This window comes from Nicotiana tabacum, chromosome 22, assembly GCF_000715075.1.
Source record: "Nicotiana tabacum cultivar K326 chromosome 22, ASM71507v2, whole genome shotgun sequence".
Lineage (NCBI taxonomy): Eukaryota > Viridiplantae > Streptophyta > Magnoliopsida > Solanales > Solanaceae > Nicotiana > Nicotiana tabacum.
In genome coordinates, this window is record NC_134101.1 from 75253013 (window position 1) to 75271649 (window position 18637).

Genomic DNA, 18637 nt, shown 5'->3' on the forward strand with positions numbered 1-18637 from the left:
TATGAATTGGCCAAGAACTAATAACATACAAATTGCCTGGAGTGAAGTTGCAGACAACATTTGGAAAGATTTTCCAGATGAAAAACATAAAGTATTTGAAAGGGGAAAAAAGGGAATTTGAAAGGTTGCCTTACACCCAATTCTTTACTTCCCTTTAGAATTGAGGAGTGTAATTACTCCCTCCCAATTACACGTAATTTCACACTGTCCTAGTAATTACTTAGCCAAACAAACACGATAAACTATGTAATTATCCCCAATTACACTTAAATCCAATTCCCTTGTGACTTTCCAAACACGCTTATGTTTAATACACATTCTTCAATTAAAATCTTTCCCATGCAATAGATACACAGTAACAGAGTTGTTTTTCACACAACAGTGATGCAAGAAAAATGTGTTACAAAGTTATATGAGACTTTCAACCTTGGTTATTAGTAATAATCACTTATAATATTACTGAAAATCACTTTAGCTGAGATTTGGTTATTAAGAGCAATATATATCAATGGCATAATATTATCAGATGAGATCAAACTTCCTACTGATAACGTTTTCCTAACAATTCAATACACAAGGAAAGATAAACACCATTTCAGCTCTTTTAAAGTAACAAGGGATGCCAAAGGCTCCCTCAGATTGTAATCCAGATTAAACCATCAAAAGTGTGATTCTTTATCAACAGAAGCATTCACAACAAAATCTGTAAAAGGGATGATTAAACGAATTAAACAGGGAAGATGAACAACATTTAATTTCAAAGCCATATACTGGGACAATGACAGCACCCAAACGATACGATAATGATAGTAAACCTACTGGACATCATGCCTATATACTATCAGTGCATCCGAAGGTGGATCCCAGAAATAGCTGACAAAAGACATTCCTCATTTTCTGGCATAGAAGACATCCACACTCAATTTCAATGGCAAGAACAAATAGGGAAGATATGAGCAACCAAGAGATACACAACATATTCCCAGAAACCTGAAACTAGTGTACCATGTTATGATGTTAACAGCCATCAAACTTTCAGCAAACCAACAAAAATAGGGCAATATGTGAAGCATAAAGGCAACCTGTTAACATTACTAAAGAGTACTGAGCATTAAACCAGCATAACTTGCTCTTTGCAATACACAGAGTTGATACATTCATTATCCCTATATGTTCTTTCTTGAAAAATTTATCCTGATGGAATAATGAACAGAGTTCATAGCATGTTTGCTCAAACTTTTGGGAAACTAGAAGCTTTTATTTTTCATAAGAAATTTATTTTGGAGAGTTAGGAGTTTGGCCAAACTTCTGGGGGAAAAATAAGTGCTTTTCAGTAGCAGTAGCAGTTGTTTTTTTCAGTTGGGAAGAAAGTGAAAATAGGTTCTTCCTATTAAGATCAAAAGCATAAGCTGTTTTTTTATTTTATTAAGACAAAAATACCCAGTATATGTACAAAAACTAACCTCATGCATCGACAATAACACATCGACGACCAATGTCTCAGAAACATGCTCTCTCTCTCTCTATTTTGTGATTTTATTTTTTACATTTTGATAAAAAGAAATTGAACAACTTAATTAAAGTCTCATAATAATTATTTCAAATCATTAATCTATCTAAATACTACTAATTGTAAAGCAAATCTTTACATGCCATTTTTCGTAATTTGACACTAGAATGAGGCCTCCTTGGCATAAACTTCGTAAATGCTAGGAACTGATGAAATTGTGAAACTTTGTGGAAGACTGTCAGTAAGCCCAGAAAGCAGATCAATCTTCACGGAGTTGCAACACATTATCAAAACTCCCGGTCAATTTCCCACGTAGATCTAAAAATAGACAGAACTTCCAAGTTTTCTCCTCTTTCACATATTAAAGTTTTTAAGTAATCAAAATGACATCAAATTTTGTCAAATTTTCATTCTCTTGTTTTTCTTGGACGCGAGAAAGCATATTATAATAGTTGGACGAGCTCCAACAACCTGCTCCTACCAAAAATCCATGTCATCACATTCATGTGAGGGAACACTTCAATACAAATCTCGTATTGAAGGTACAGCAGTCAAAGGTATCTAAACAAAGATAGGTATACAACAGAAATATCAATGGCAATAAATAAATAAATACATAAATGAATAACCAACCTGTTGAGCAACCGAATGCCATTCGCCAACTGTCCCGAGATGATCCTGTCACTGAACTCATCCTGTGTCTCCGGAAGGGGCTATGTAGTTTCACACATTCATTTTCTTTGAGAAGCTCTTCGCAGTTGAAGCATTCTCGCCAGATAAACTCAACAATTCTCTCTTTCTCTTTCTTTGGAATCTGTACTTAATCACTCTATCATTTAGAGGTTGGCTAGGAACCCTATTGTTTACATCAGACGCCCCCAACAGACTGGTTTATTATCAGAACTCTCTGCACATCCCAGCTTCATGCCTTGTTCAGCTTTTCCTGTGGACAATCCTTGGGCCATCTTAGAAGGATCTTCACTAGGAGCATTGCCTTTGGCTAGAATTGAATCTTCTCTCGAGAAATTATTGGTTGGCATTTTTTCCATCTTTGAAAAATGTCCGGAAAATGTGTCTTTGTGAATAATTTCACTATCTAACAGGTTTCCTTCAGCAGCACGAATTCTCTGTATACGTCCATTTTGGTATAACTCTGGCGCTTTGTTTCTGAAACTTACCGAGGGTAAATCCGCACTAGCAACATAACAATTTCCAATGTTAACCTTTCTCCGAGAACACTGGTAGCGCTCAATTTTCTGGTTCATACTGGCGACCTCTGAATTAGAAGCTGTCACAGAGTCATTCTATGATTCTGGAGCCAATACAATTGTGTTCTCCTTTGGTAGTTCTCCAGGAGTAGTAATATCATGATCCTGTGATTTCTTTCCTTCTTTCTCTTTGTTGTAGACTCTCTCAAGTTCAGCTTGAACTTCTCTCAACTCATTCGTGAGATCACTTACAATATCTTCCGCTTCCTCAAGTTGAGCTTCAAGTTCTTCAATCTTCCTCTGTTGACTAAAGGATGCCAACTCTGATTCAATAATCTGTCAACAAGGATAGATCAATAAGATATGGAAAAAATATAAATATGTGGAGGACTGGAAAAGAATATGTTTGCAAGATGTCTTCTAGAAGAATGATATATAAAGAAAGGGAAAAGAAAAGAGAAAAGTTAATGTTGGTTGCATGTGCATGGGAATCGAGAATCAAAGAAGCTTCTTTCATAAATGAGAATCAAAGAAGGCTCACATTTAAAGGTGAAATATATGTAATAAGTCTGTTAACCGTTCTAGAACAACAGTGGGACTCAAAAAATTCTAAATTGGTGGTCAACTTAATTCCTACTACGAATCTATCCAACTTCAACACCAGAACCTAACATATATAGCATCATGACAAAATACGATCGTGTGAACATTGAATATAATACTGTAGCTTGGTTTAACAATGATTTCTTGCAGAAAGAGGCAATAGTCTACAATAAAATGTTCAAGGTATAAATAAAGTAATCAAATATAAGAAGAAAATTAACAAGGATATATAAACATAACAAATAACAGGACTATTAAAAAAAAAAAATGAGATACCAATACGGTGCATCACTTCTAATTTTGTCCCAAGAACTCTTTGATGACTGGTAATAAATAAAAGGAGAAGAGATATACATTTGGGAAGATTTTCTCTTTTTAACATTTGTGAAATTTAAGACTCTTAAGCAGTATGCTTCCAAGTGGATTAATTTATCACATGAATTCACTCTTCAATTAAACTTGAGGAAGTGAAAATTCATTCCTTTCCATTGACTTGGACAACATTGAGAATTAAGTACAGGTGCTCAATCGCAGGGTTGGCGCTTTTTCAACTACTTGTCTAGCCTTACCATCGAGCGGTTCTAACAAGGATCAAGCAGCATGGAATTTGGTGACTGAAAGAGCTGAGGAAAGGCTAGAGTTGAGCAAAGGCTAGTAGTAAAGGGAGGGAAGGAAAAATCAATTTAGAGCATATCTTTTAGCATCCTTATGTACTTACTACATGTGATTGCTTCATGCTCCGAAGGAACTTCTTATGGGATTCACCAGATAAGGCTAGAAAGTTTCACTTAGTAAGCTGGGAAGATGTTGTAATATTTTCAAAATTGGACAAATGTCCTTCCAAGTGGCAATGAAGAAATGAGTGTGGCAATTGCACGGAAAATTCAAGACAAGTGCTTGTCATGCTTCAAACCTCTCTTAAAACCTATAAATAGGCATTTAACTTGGGCAACAATAATCAGCAACTTTCCTTGATTTTTCGTTCTTCACTAGCTTCCCTTTGTTGTCTTTCCTTCTCAAAATTAGTAGTCTATTTTCTTTTGTTCCCCTCTTTTAAATAGTTGGGTTTGTAATTGTTAGTTTACAGATATATATAGTGTAGTCTTATCCTACATTGGAAGATGAGTAATATCTTCTTGTAGTGTATAGCTATAAATAGGGACCTCTTGTATTGTATTTATTATCTAATATCAATAACATATTTTCTCTCGTGTCTTCTCACATGGTATCAGAGCATTAGTGAGAAACTCGTCGTTGTGCATCGTTCCAGCGACTTCCGGGAAGAAAGACCTCTTTGCCGTGCAATTTTCCGGCGACTTAGAAGGTTGTCCGTAAGCAAATCACTTTCTGTTGGTGTTATGCAAAAACCAACACCACCACAAGACTCCTCAGGCTCCGGCGACCAAACCCTAGTCAACCCCACCAGAAAACACACGTCCACGCGCACTCACGCGCCTAGAAAAGAAAAAAAATTCCGGCGAGATCTGACCCACGCGCCGGCACGTGAGCACTGTTCCGTCCAGATTTTGAAAAAAGTTCCAGCTGAATAGTAAGATCGTCTAGTAATTCCGATCCTAGCCTCACTGGTTTTGTTTCATTCCGACCACTTTGAGTTTTTCCGTCCGCTACAGTAGATTCCGGTGTGAACAGTGTTTCCGACGCAGAACAACGTTCTGCTTTCCTGCTGTAAACAGTGTTTTTCAAGCTATTTCTTCAGTTTTCTCACCGGAGTTACTTATTTCCACTTTTTCAAGTTAACCCTACTACTACAAATTATAACGACATGGGAACCGATGCTTTGAATAGTCGAATAGTTTCTTTAGCAGATTATATTGAGTTCCTTCAGTACAAAGCATGTAAGCAGACATCTTCTGAGATAGCTTCTGTTGTTCAAACAGGTAATAGCGTGACTTGTTTCTCCCGATCTTCATCCTCTGAGTCTTGGGTCATTGATTCAGGTGCATCACATCATATTTCTGGTAACAAATCTCTTTTCACTACTATTTCGTATTCTCAATCTCTTCCAAAAGTCACAATGGCCAATGGGTCTCAAACCATGGCAACTGCAATAGGTCAAGCAAGCCCACTTCCTTCCTTACCTTTAGATTCAGTCCTTTATGTTCCCAATAGTCCTTTTAATCTCATAGCTGTTAGTCGCTTAGCCAAATCACTTAAATGCGCTGTTTTATTTCTTGATGACCATGTTTTTATACAGGAACGCAGTACGGGGCGGATCATAGGTACCGGGCGTGAATCAAACGGACTTTATTACCTTATCCTTGCTAAATCACATGGACTCACATCTTGTCTTCCTTCTACAACTTGTCCTGTTACTGATTCACCAGATTTATTACATAAACGGTTGGGACATCCCAATTTGTCAAAACTTCGAAAATAGTATCTGGTTTATCTCACTTGTCAGCTCTAGAGTGTGAGTCATGTCAGATGTTTGGGGTCCTAGTCGGGTCTGTTCCACCTTGGGATTACGCTACTTTGTCAGTTTCATTGATGATTATTCCAGGTGCACTTGGATATTTTTGATAAAAAATCGATCTAAGCTGTTTTCTATTTTTCAGACCTTCCACGCTGAAATTCAAAATCAATTTGGGGTTTCTATTCGCACATTTCGTAGTGATAATGCCCGAGAGTATTTGTCTTCCCCATTTCAGCAGTTTACCATGGGATTATTCATCAAACATCTTGTCCGTACACATCTCAACAAAATGGGGTAGCTGAAAGAAAAAATAGACATCTTATTGAAACTGCTCGTATCCTACTCGAACAATCTCATGCTTCGTTGCGTTTTTGGGGGAATGCAGTTCTTACATCTTGCTATCTTATTAATCGTATGTCATCTTCAGCTATCCAGAATCAAGTTCCATTCTCTGTCATGTTTCCCCACTTACCTTTGTTCTCTCTTCCACCTCGTATCTTTGGAAGCACTTGTTTTGTCCATAACCTTACTCCAGGAGCAGATAAGTTAGCTCGTGCTCTTAAGTGCGTATTTCTGGGTTTCTCGAGAACACAAAAGGGGTATCGATGCTACTCTCCTGACCTCCAACGGTACCTTATGTCCGATGATGTTACCTTCCTTGAAACCCAATAATACTTCACAGGTTCAGGTCATCACTTAGATATTTCTGAGGTACTACCAGTTTCATCTTTTGGAGATTCAGTCACTCCAACTCCACCACCTACAGCTCCAGTTGTAGCTTCACCACCTATAGCTCCAGTTGTAGCTCTACCACCTATAGCTCCAGTTCCACCACCTACGGCTCCGGTTGTAGCTCCAGTTCTTGATATTGTTATTACTGGCAGTGATCAGGATGGTATTACTAATCTGAAGCAACATCTCTTTCAGCACTTTCAGACTAAGGATCTGGGCAGATTGAAGTATTTTCTAGGTATTGAAGTCGCTCAGTCTAGCTCAGGTATTGTTATTTCACAGCGGAATTATGCCTTAGACATTCTTGAGGAGACTGGAATGATGGATTGCAAACCTATTAACTCTCCTATAGATCCGAATGCTAAGCTTCTGCCTGGATATGGGGAGCCTCTTAGAGACCCTACGAGATATAGGAGGTTGGTTGGCAAATTGAATTACCTCATAGTGACTAGACCTAACATTTCTTTTCCGGTGAGTATTGTAAGTCAGTTTATAGATTCTCCTTGTGATAGTCACTCGGATGCAGTTGTTCGCATTCTTCGGTATATAAAGTCAGCTCCAGGCAAAGGATTACTATTTGAGGATCGAGGCCACAAGCAGATTGTTGGGTACACAGATGCTGATTGGGCAGGATCACCTTTTGATAGACGTTCTACGTCTGGATATTGTGTTCTAGTAGGAGGTAACTTTGTCTCGTGGAAGAGCAAGAAACAGAATGTAGTTGCTCGATCTAGCGCCGAAGCTGAATATCGGGCCATGGCTATGGCGACGTGTGAGTTAGTTTTGGTCAAGCAGTTGCTCAAGGAGTTAAAGTTCGGAGAAATTAGCAAGATGGAACTAGTGTGTGATAACCAAGTTGCTCTTCATATTGCGTCAAATCCGGTGTTACATGAGAGGACTAAACACATTGAGATCAACTGTCACTTCGTCAGAGAAAAAATAATTTCAGGAGATATTGTTACAAAGTTTGTAAACTCGAATGATCAACTAGCAGATATTTTCACTAAGTCTCTTACTGGTTCTCGTATTAGCTACATATGTAACAAGCTCGGTACATATGATGTGTATGCACCGGCTTGAGGGGGAGTGTTAGTTTACAGATATGTATAGTGTAGTCTTGTCCCACATTGGAAGAGGAGTAATATCTCCTTGTAGTGTATAGCTATAAATAGGGACCTCTTGTATTGTATTTATTATCTAATATCAATAACATATTTTTTCTCGTGCCTTCTCACAATAATTTAATATTTTGTTGATTCACGTATCCTCTTGAGTAGAGGTAAGCTTGTTTAATCCTGGGAAAACATTTCACACTGCTGAAATAGTTTCTTAGGACAGTGCCCAGTACGATTCAAGCCAATTCGTGTATTTCTGCTCACAAATAATATTATTGCAGTTATATTGTAATTTTCCTGTTGTCATTTTACTACAATCTAAGAAACTATGGCAAACAACACTGATGCTGAAAATACTGTCGATACCACCAATATTTGCGCTACCTCCGCTGCTCCAGTCCCAGTAGCACTATCATATGCTAGGCTGTTTCCGGATGTGTCAACTATTGAAATTTTCACCAATGAAAATTTCAAGCATTGGCAAGAACGTATTTTCTCACTGCTTGATGTCCATGGTGTTGCACATGCACTGCTATATCCACAACTTAGTGCAGACGCTAATAATAAAATAGTGAAATCATGGAAACATGCCAACAAGGTATGCCGTCATACTATATTATAAACTATTTCTAGTGAATTGTTTGACGTGTATTGCAGTTATAAGGAAGCAAAAGCTATCTGGGAAGCCTTAATTAAAAACTTCACTGTTGAAAATGCTACAAAACAAAAATTTGTAGTAGGAAAATTATATTAGTGGCAGATGAGAGATGATAAAGAGATGAACGTGCAAATCAACGAATATCAAAAATTGCTAGAAGACTTGAAGGCCGAAGGGATGTCTTTACCAGAAAAGTTTGCTGCTGGAGTGCTAATTGAAAAGTTGTTTGACTCATGGAGTGACTACAAAAACAACTTAAAGTACAAACAGAAAAATTTCATCATTGAGGAAATTGTGACCCACATCCTAATTGAAGACTCCAACAGAAAAGAATCTGCCAAAGCTAGGATGACAGCTCTTAAAGCAAACTTAGTGCAAAGCAGCAACAACAACCGCAAAAGGTACGAGAATAAGTCTCAAGGTTACAAGCCTAAAAATCCTAACCTTAAAAGAAAAAAAGGCTCTTGTTTTGTTTGTGGAAAACCAGGCCATCATGCCTCACAGTACACGTACAGAGCAGGAAATGATGAAGGAAAAACTAATACTCCTAAGGCTAACTTAGCTGAAGGAGGTGATATTATTGCAGTTGTCATTTCTCAAGTAAACATTGTAGCACATGCAAAAGAATGGGTGGTAGACTCTGGGGCTACTCGGCACATTTGTGCAAATCGAAAAGCATTTTCTTCTTATACCCCGAGGATGATAGGGAAGAGGTCTACCTTGGAGACTCAAGTACTACCAAAGTCTTGGGTAAGGGTAAAGTTCTCCTGAAACTCACTTCGGGAAAAACTTTACCCCTTGTTGTTGTACTACATGTTCCTACTATGAGGGCAAACTTGATCTCTGTATCCTTGTTGGGAAAAGCCGGAGTGAAACTGTCATTTGAATCTGATAATATTATAATGACAAAAAACAATGTGTTTGTGGGAAAGTGCTACTGTAACCACGGACTCTTTGTACTTAATATTTCTGATGTTATTGTAACGACCCGGCCGGTCGTTTTGAGTATTATAACCATGTTCCCTCATTTACTGCTCAAGTTATGCTTTAAAGTTATTTTATGACTTACCGGGTTAGTTAGTTCGGGTCCAGAAGGATTTCGGAGTGAAATGAGACACTTAGTCTCATACTTGAAAACTTAAGCTGGAAAAGTTGACCGGATGTTGACTTATGTGTAAACGACCTCGGATTTGAATTCTGATGATTCCAATAGCTCCGTATGGTGATTTAGGACATAGGAGTGTGTCCGGAAAATTATTTGGAGGTCTGTAATGGAATTAGGCTTTAAATGGCGATAGTTGAATTTTTGGGAAGTTTGACCGGGGGATTAAATTTTGATATCGGGGTCGGAATCCAATTCTGGAAATTTTAATAGGTCTGTTATGTCATCTATGACTTGTGTGTAAAATTTGAGATCAATCAGACGTGATTTGATAGGTTCCGGCGTCGTTTGTAGAAATTGGAAATTTCAAAGTTCATTAGGCTTGAATTGAGGTATTATTCGTGGTTTTAGCGTTGTTGGATGTGATTTGAGATTTCGACTAAGTTCGTATCATGTTTTAGGACTTGTTGATACTTGGTATATTTGGTTGAGGTCTTGGGGGCCTCGGGTGAGTTTCGGACGGCTAACAGATCAATTTTGGACTTGGCATTCCAGCTGAAGAATGCTGGTTTTCTGTCACTGGTTTCCTTCAACGCGATCGCATGAGAATGTCCGCGATCGCGTAGGCTAAGTTGGAGCAGTGAGATTTTGTGCTATGCGATCGCGTGAAGGCATCCGCGATTGCGTAGGTTTGGCCAGGCTGTGCTACGCGAACGCGTGGGAAATGCTGCGTTCGCGAAGAGGAATGAGGCAGAAGGCTGGGCCACGCGTTTGCTTTATGCGATCGCGTGTGGCTGAGGATCCTGTGCTTTGCTCGTGAAGGACATCGCGATCGCGTAGGGTTTTTTCTGGGCAGCTTGCAATTGCACTTCACGATCGCGGGACCTTGTCTGCGATCGAATATAAGAAATGACTGGGCAAAATGTTTAAGTTCCATTTTTACCGATTTGGAGCTCAGAGACAGGATTTTCGAGAGATTTTCAAGGAAAACAACGGGGTAAGTGTTTCTAACTCAATATTGGTTAAATTACCCGAATCCATAGTTGTTTTTGACATTTAATTAGTAAATTAAGTTGGAAGATTTAGAAAACCCTCTTGGTTTAATTTGAAGATTTGAGGGTCGAGTTGATGTCGAAATTTGGTAAACTTGGTATGGGTAGACTCGTGGTTAAATGGGCTTTCGGATTTTGTACCTTTTGTCAGGTTCCGAGACGTGGGCCCCACAGGCATTTTTGAGTTAAATTTCGGATTTTTATGAAAAATTTGTATTTTCATGTGGAATTAATTCCAATAATTTTTATTGACTGAATCGGACTATTTGTGGCTAGATTCGATGCATTTGGAGGTCGATTCATGAGGCAAGGGCATAGCGGAGTAAGCAATTACGCGGTTTGAGGTAAGTAACAGTTCTAAATTTGGTCCTGAGGGTATGAAACCCCAGATTATATATTATGTGATTGGTTTTGAGGTGACGCACATGCTAGGTGACGGGCGTGTGGGCGTGCACCGTAGGAATTGTGACTTGGTCAATTCCATGGAACTGTGTAGAAAAATCTGTTGATATCCGTACATTTTTCCCCGTATTAGAGAAATTGATCTATGAATCATGTTTAATTCATATGTTTACAATGTTGGGACCCACAAAGGTCGTGTAGTTGTGGAATTATCTGCTAAATTGTTGTTTTGCACTCAGTCACAGTGCTATTTGCACATTTTTACCTCAATCTCTCTTATTCATTATTGATGCATCATATCATTGTTGTTGGGCTGCTTATCATGATTTCTGAGAGCCCGAGAGACTGGAGAGGTTGATGACTAAGTGAGGTCGAAGGCCTAATTGTGAGGATATTTATGGTATCGGGCTGCACGCCGCAGCATGTTTCATTGTTATATGCCATGATTGGCTTGATATAGCGCTTCGGCTGAAGAAGCCCCTCCGGAGTCTGTACACACCCCAGTGAGCGCAGGTACCTATTGAGTGCGAGTGCGGAGTGATTGGGAGGAATGAGTGACTGTGAGGAAAGAGTGACTGTGAGGTTGGAGTGAATGGGAGGACTGAGTAATTGTTATTCTGAGAGAATGCATTGATTTCATTATTGCTGCACTTCAGCTGTCATATATCACTATTTTGGAAATTTCGGAAAAACAATATTTTCTGTTTCAGTCAAATTTGATATAAAATTACTATAGAGTTTTAAATGTTGTTGGAAAGTATTGTATTTGGACTTAGCTGAGAAGCTCGTCACTACTTTCAGTTCTTTATTTATTATTGTTACTTACTGAGTTGGTTGTACTCATACTACACCCTGCACTTCGTGTGCAGACCCAGGTGATCCCAAACACAGTGGGTGTTGATTCTTTCGCACAGTTAATTTTTCCGGAGATTCAAAGGTAATTGCTGTGTTTCGCAGACCTTGTCTCTCCTTCCATATCTTCTTGTTTACTGTATTTGGTCTCAGACTATATAAACCGTGTTTTCCGGACTTGTGATGTATGGATGCTCATGTATTCAGTGACACCGAGTTTGGGGAGTATATTTATATTCAGTATTTGAGGGATTTTTCCCTTAAAATTGGAGAGAGGGAGGCCAAGAGGCCTCGTGGTCCAGGTTATTTCAGCGGTGTTCCTTCAGGGGGTCAGTTTTACCGCGGTAGGGGTCGTTCTTACATACACGCTCAGACGGGTCGTCCAGTTCACCGTGGCGCGTCATCCGGCCATGGTTCATATAGTTCTCATCAGGGCCAGTCATCTCTCAGTGCCCTTCTAGCCTAGAGTTCGTCTCGTGCCCCTTCAGTTCACGGTTCATTTGCACCGGGTGCTTCTAGCAGTTATTCTGGTTCTCGGGGCCCGATTGAGTCCGCACCACCATCAATACCGGGGAGTTGCTTTGAGTGCGGGGAATTTGGGCATATGTGGAGACAGTGTCCTCGTCACTCGAGAGGTCCAGTGCAGCAGAGGAGTCAGACTAAGACTTCAGCACCAGTTACTTCGCCACCCGCCCAGTCAACTCGGGGTGGGGGTCAGTCAGCCAGGGGTCACCCAAGAGGGGGAGGCGGATCACGCACCAGTACTGTATTTGGAATTAGCTGAGAAGCTCGTCACTACTTTTAGTTCTTTATTTATTATTATTACTTACTGAGTTGGTTGTACTCATACTATACCCTGCACTTCGTGTGCAGACCCAGGTGATCCCAAACACAGTGGGTGTCGATTCTTTCGCACAGTTGATTTTTTCGGAGATTCAAAGGTAGCTGCTGTGTTTTGCAGACCTTATCTCTCCTTCCCTATCTCCTTGTTTACTTATTTGGTCTCAGACTATATAGACCGTGTTTTCCGGACTTGTGATGTATAGATGCTCATGTACTCAGTGACACCGGGTTTTGGGAGTATATTTATATTCAGTATTTGAGGGATTTTTTCCTTAAAATTAATTATTATGTTTTCACTATTTAAAAGAAATTGTGGGTTATTAAGGTTGTCGGCTTGCCTAGTATTAAGATAGGCGCCATCACGACATGCGAATTTTGGGTCGTGACAGTTATCAATGGAAATGCATCTGCTTCTGCTTATATGGTTGAGTCTATTTCTTTATGGCATGCTAGACTAGGACATATTAATATCGCAGATATAAGAAAAATGCAGTCATTGGGCTTAATATCTGGTTTAGACTCAAACAATATAGACAAGTGTGAAATATGTGCTGGAGCTAAAAGTACGAGAAAGACTTGTTTGTCTGTAAATAGAGAAACCGAATTATTATCCTTGATTCACACTGATTTAGGCGATCTAAAGCAGACTATGACTAGAGGTGGTAAAAGATATTATGTGACTTTTATTGATGATTTTTCTAAATTTACTAAGTTGTATTTGCTTAGAAATAAAGATGATGCCTTTAATGCTTTTATTTCTTATAAAACTAAGGTTGAAAATCAACTTAGTAGAAAAATCAAGAGAATTAGATCTGATAGAGGTGGAAAATATTTATCTTTAAATGATTTTTGTGAAAGGAATGGAATTATTCATGAAGTAACTCCGCCTTATTCACCCGAGTCAAATAGAACATTGAAAGAGATGATGAACTTTATGTTAGTTAGTTCTAATGCACCTGACAATTTGTGGGGCGAAGCTATATTATCTGCATGTCACTTACAAAATAGAATACCACATAGAAAAACTCGCAAAACTCTATATGAATTGTGGAAGGGTTATAAACCTAACTTGAAATATTTAAAAGTATGGGGGTGCCTTGCTAAAGTTCTTTTGCCTGAACCTAAAAAGAGAAAAATAGGTTCTAAAATTGCTGATTGTATGCTTATTGGATATGCTAAACATAGTGTTGCATATAGATTTCTTGTTTCAAAAGGAGATGTGCTTGATTGCAATACTATAATTGAGACAAAGAATGCTGAGTTTTTTGAATATATTTATCCATTATCTCATAAAATTTCTCACACTTGTTGAAACAAATAATGAAAATACCTCTAACGAGGAACTGAAAAGGAGTAAAAGGCCTAGGAAAGAATATTTTTCTTATGGAAATGATTTTCAAACTTTTCTTGTCGATAATAAACCATCAAATTATTTTGAAGCTATATCTTCTTCATAAGCTAATTATTGAAAGAGGCAATAAAAGTTGAAATTGATTCTAATTTGAAAAATAAAATATGGATTTTAACAGATTTACCTCCTGGTACAAAGCCAATTGGTTGTAAATGGATTTTCAAAAAGAAACTTAATCCTGATGGATCTTTAGATAAATATAAAGCCTGGTTAGTAACAAAAGGATTTTCTCAAAAACAAAATATAAATTATGTTGATACATTTGCACCAGTGACTAGAATTACTTCTATTCGAGTTTTAATTACATTAGCTTCAATCCATAAGCTTTTTTTCCACCAAATGGATGTTAAAACAGCTTTTTTAAATGGTGATTTAGAAGAAGAAATTTATATGGTTCAGCCTGAAGGCTGTGTCATTCCAGGACAAGAAAATAAAGTTTGTAAATTAATTAAATCTCTTTATGGCCTTAAACAAGCTCCTAAGCAGTGGTATGAAAAATTTAAACAAGTCTAACTGAGAGACGGTTTTTCTTCAGTCGAGGTGGATAAATGTGCTTATACTAAAGTGGTAGACAATGATTATGTGATAATATGTCTATATGTTGATAACAAGCTTATATTTGGTACAAGTTTAAATATTGTACAAAGTACTAAATTATTTATGTCTGCTAGTTTTGATATGAAAGATCTGGGTGAAGTAAATACAATATTGGGAGTTAAAGTTATAAGGAGTGAAGATGGAATAATGTTGTCACACGAACATTATGTTGAGAGACTTCTTAAGAAGCTTGAATATTTTAATGTCACATCTGTGAGCACTCCTTTTGATGCTAACTCTCAGTTGAAAAAGAATAACGGTGACCCAGTTGCTCAATCTAAATATGCTCAGATTATTGGGAGTCTGATGCATTTAATGAATTTTACAACACCTAATATAGCCTATGTCGTGTGTAGACTGCGCAGATATACTCATAATCCCAACAACGAGCATTGGTCTGCATTAGCCAGACTAATGAAATATTTGAGAGGAACTATGAATTATGGTATCCTATATAGTGGATTTCTTTCTACTTTAGAAGGGTACAGTGAATCTCTGATTCAGATGAGACAAAATCCACTAGTGGTTATGTATTCACTCTTGGTGGTGGTGCAATATCGTGGAAATCAGCTAAACAGACGATTATAGCTAGATCGACTATGGAATCAGAGTTTGTAGCTCTGGAGTTAGCTGGTTCTGAGGCTGAGTGGCTTAGAAACTTTTTAGCTAATATTCCTTTAATAAAGGACGTATTGCCTCCCGTGTCTGTGCATTGTGATTATCAAACGGCAATAGCTATTGCAAAGAATAAATCTTATAATTGTAAAAGTAAACACATGAAATTGAGACATGATGTCATAAAATAATTGTTGAGAGATGGAATAATTTCCATTGACTATGTGAAGTCATAGATAAATTTGGCTGATCCTCTGACTAAACCTGTGGGAAGAAAATTAATTCTTCAAACCTTAAAAGAGGTGGGGTTAAGGCCGACATGTTGTCAATAGAGATGGTAACCCAACCTATGTGATTGGAGATCCCATGAAGTACGTTCATATGGGTAATAACAAGTTGATATTGGCATGAAGCACTAAAAGAGAGTGTTTGACTGCTACTAATTGAGAGGTTGGGTTATAACTCTTAATGAATTCATATTCCTTATGGATGGTGTATTTAAAAAGCAGTATACACTTGATGAATTCACCTATATGAGAGGGGAGTGGGGGTACTCCTATGAGATTTTGGCCTAGTCTCTAGAGCTCTCATGAATAACCGGGCACGCACATGGCCTAGTGGCACAAAACTACATTGACAGCAAAATTGTGAGGGTCAAAATGTGATTGATAAGATCTCTGACTTACAATAAGAATTATTGGTTCATAGAAATACTATATTTCACCAGTAATTCTGTAAGTTAAATTTTATCAGTCTAAGTTTGGTTCATAGTCCAAAAGACACCAAACCTATTGCATTTGGACCATACAAATCCAACAAATCTTACTCCTCTTTGTATGAAATTTTTGAAAATATGTGGGGGAACTGTTGTAATATTTTCAAAATTGGACAAATGTCCTTCCAAGTGGCAATGAAGAAAAGAGTGTGGCAATTGCATGAAAATTCAAGACAAGTGTTATACACTTATCATGCTTCAAACCTCTCTTAAAGCCTATCATTTAACTTGGGCAACAATCATCAACAACTTTCCTTGCTTTTTCGTTCTTCACTAGCTGCCCTTTGTTGTCTTTCCTTCTCAAAATTAGTAGTCTATTTTCTTTTGTTCCCTTCTTTTAAATAGGTGGGTTTATAATTTAATATTTTGCTGATTCTTGTATCCTTTAAGTAGAGGTAAGCTTGTTTAATCCTGGGAAAATATTTTACACTGATGAAATAGTTTCTTAGGACAGTGACCAGCATGACTAAAGCCAATTCGTCTATTTCTGCTCACAAATAATATTATTGCAGGTATATTGTAATTTCCCCGTTGTCATTTTACTACAGATGTTACACTGTTAAAGAAATTGGGGTCTCGAGGTGAAAGACATACAAGGCCTTATTAGAAGTACTTATTGGGACAAAGGAACATGCTTTATGAAGAGTGGTAATAACCAAAAAGTATGAAATTCTGGAAAGACTAAACATATCACGCTTCTACCTGTGGTCATTGGGTTAATATTATGAATGGATAAAAAGACTTCAACAACAACATCATATTCAGTGTGGGAATGATAGTAGATTCAGCTTTGGAAAAACCATCACCCTTTGAAGTCCCGAAAATCATTTTGGCGTTGTTTAAAACAAGAAATATCCACTTGAATACATTTAAAATCAATGTTAGTACAACAACAAAAGATGCTCGCTTCATCTAATTAGTTAGCCATGACCATTAAAACAAATCAACAACAAAATTAAATTATCAAGATGATCTCAAGAAAGGAGGAGGAAAAATGAAACACAGCGATACCACCCAGTCTACTTCAGAAAACCCAAGTCACAAGGATAAGAAAAGATTAATTCACCTGCCCCAAGCTAAGATCTTTTTAATTTAAAAGAGTTCACCTTAGAATCCGTTATCTGTTTGCGCTTCATCGGCGTCCGTAGGCCCTCTTCTTTTACCACTTGAGCTTTCTGTTCCGACACCATAATCCTCGCCGCATACGCCCTTTCCAAAGCTGTTAATCTCTGCAACCAAAAAAATAAGTTTCAAAATAATCAGAATATACTACTAAAACTAGTCAATTCCAAACTAGCTTGGGTGGGTTATATGAATCCCTTTGGACCCTTTTCATTCCAAATACTCCATTATACGACTAAAATCACGTTATCCAAAAAAAAAAGTCAGAATTGATACCTCGTCAATGTCCATCGCGGTTTCCTTTAACCATTCAAAAGTTGTCGTTTAAGCTTTTCCAGACCAAAGGTGGTTTTCTTTTTTCTTAGAAACAACTGTCTGTTAACGAGGGAGCTGAACGTTGTATTGCTTTGATGTTGAATTATCCATTGCTAGTTGAATTACAAAATTGCCGTGGTACATTGACACTGCCCGGGCGACTTTTGGACGGAAAAGAAGATCTAGAGCTGCAACGGCCTAACTTTTTGTTTTTCCCTTTATCAGAGTAGTATTTTCCAGTGTTTGCCGGTAGGGATGACAAGCTGTGCTGGGCGGGCGGGTGAATGACGGTTTTAAGAGAAAATCCACAAAATTTCAACCGGTCCCGTATTACAAATGCACCAGCATTCACCCGTTCCGTCCCGCACCGCTTAACTTTTTTTTCCCTTCATTTTGTTAGTTTATTTATTTATAATCTTTTGGTTGGAATTGTTTTATACATTTATGATATCTACTCATACTTTTTATTTATTTTAAAGATTACGGGAGGCTTTAACTAAGGAAAGAAGAAGATAAGATACTTACTAGAATTAAATCTGGCACATATGCAATAAAAGTTACTTAACAAAAAACTTTGACATGATAGTAACTCTTTGCTTTTTAACTTTTTATTTTTGCTAATAGAATATATGTTATTTTTATTATATTCAAGCTAATCCATTGGAATAATTCTTAAGCCACTGGAATATATAAATAAGCCACTTCTCTAATCCAATGGAAGGTGGTCTTGATATGTAATTTTTAGATATTACATTTTCAGAACAATATGACGTACAAGCAATTGGTTTAAATAATATGAAATTTTATTTTGCTTCAATATATTACGTGGAATCAATTTTATCTTCATTAAGGCAAAAAATTGAGTTTTCTTCTTTAATTAAGTTTTAAAACCCGCCCCTGCCCTGCACCCGCATATGTTTAAATCCACCCCGCGCCCGCGCCCGCGCCCGCCCCGCATGTGTTTAAACCCACACCGCCTCGCACCCGTACCGTCTCATTGCCATCCCTATTTGCCACTATTTATGAAAGAAGTCATGTTTAATATGTATGTTTATTTTAATTAAAAAATTGTTACTCAAAACACCAAGATTCATTTTCATAAAAGAAAATGCAAGTTTGAATCAAACTACCGTCTAACCAAACTAAATTTTACATGCAATCGTAGAGTACAATTTTGCTTCTATCCATTGATTGTGTAAAAAAACTTTACATTGTTAAAATAATAATAATAATAATAATAATAATAATAATAATAATAATAATAATAATAATAATAATAATAATAATAATA

General features: G+C 37.5%; 1 protein-coding gene across 4 annotated transcripts; it reads right to left on the reverse strand.

The window, feature by feature from the left end:
- Window positions 1-651: 651 nt before the first annotated feature.
- Window positions 652-17733, reverse strand: LOC107791410 (uncharacterized). 4 transcript variants are annotated; one of them, XR_012705265.1, is made up of 4 exons: window positions 17308-17733; window positions 17016-17138; window positions 2144-3054; window positions 652-1981 (listed from the first exon to the last, which is right to left on the reverse strand). XR_012705265.1 is itself a non-coding variant. In XM_075244581.1 (3 exons), the coding sequence occupies exons 1-3, from the start codon at window positions 17320-17322 to the stop codon at window positions 2815-2817; spliced, it is 378 nt and encodes a 125-aa protein (XP_075100682.1). In that variant the 5' UTR covers window positions 17323-17732; the 3' UTR covers window positions 652-2814. The 4 variants fall into 4 exon arrangements, 1 of the variants encoding a protein (XP_075100682.1); XR_012705266.1 differs by having other exon boundaries at window positions 652-1987; XR_012705264.1 differs by having other exon boundaries at window positions 652-996; window positions 17308-17732.
- Window positions 17734-18637: the final 904 nt, after the last annotated feature.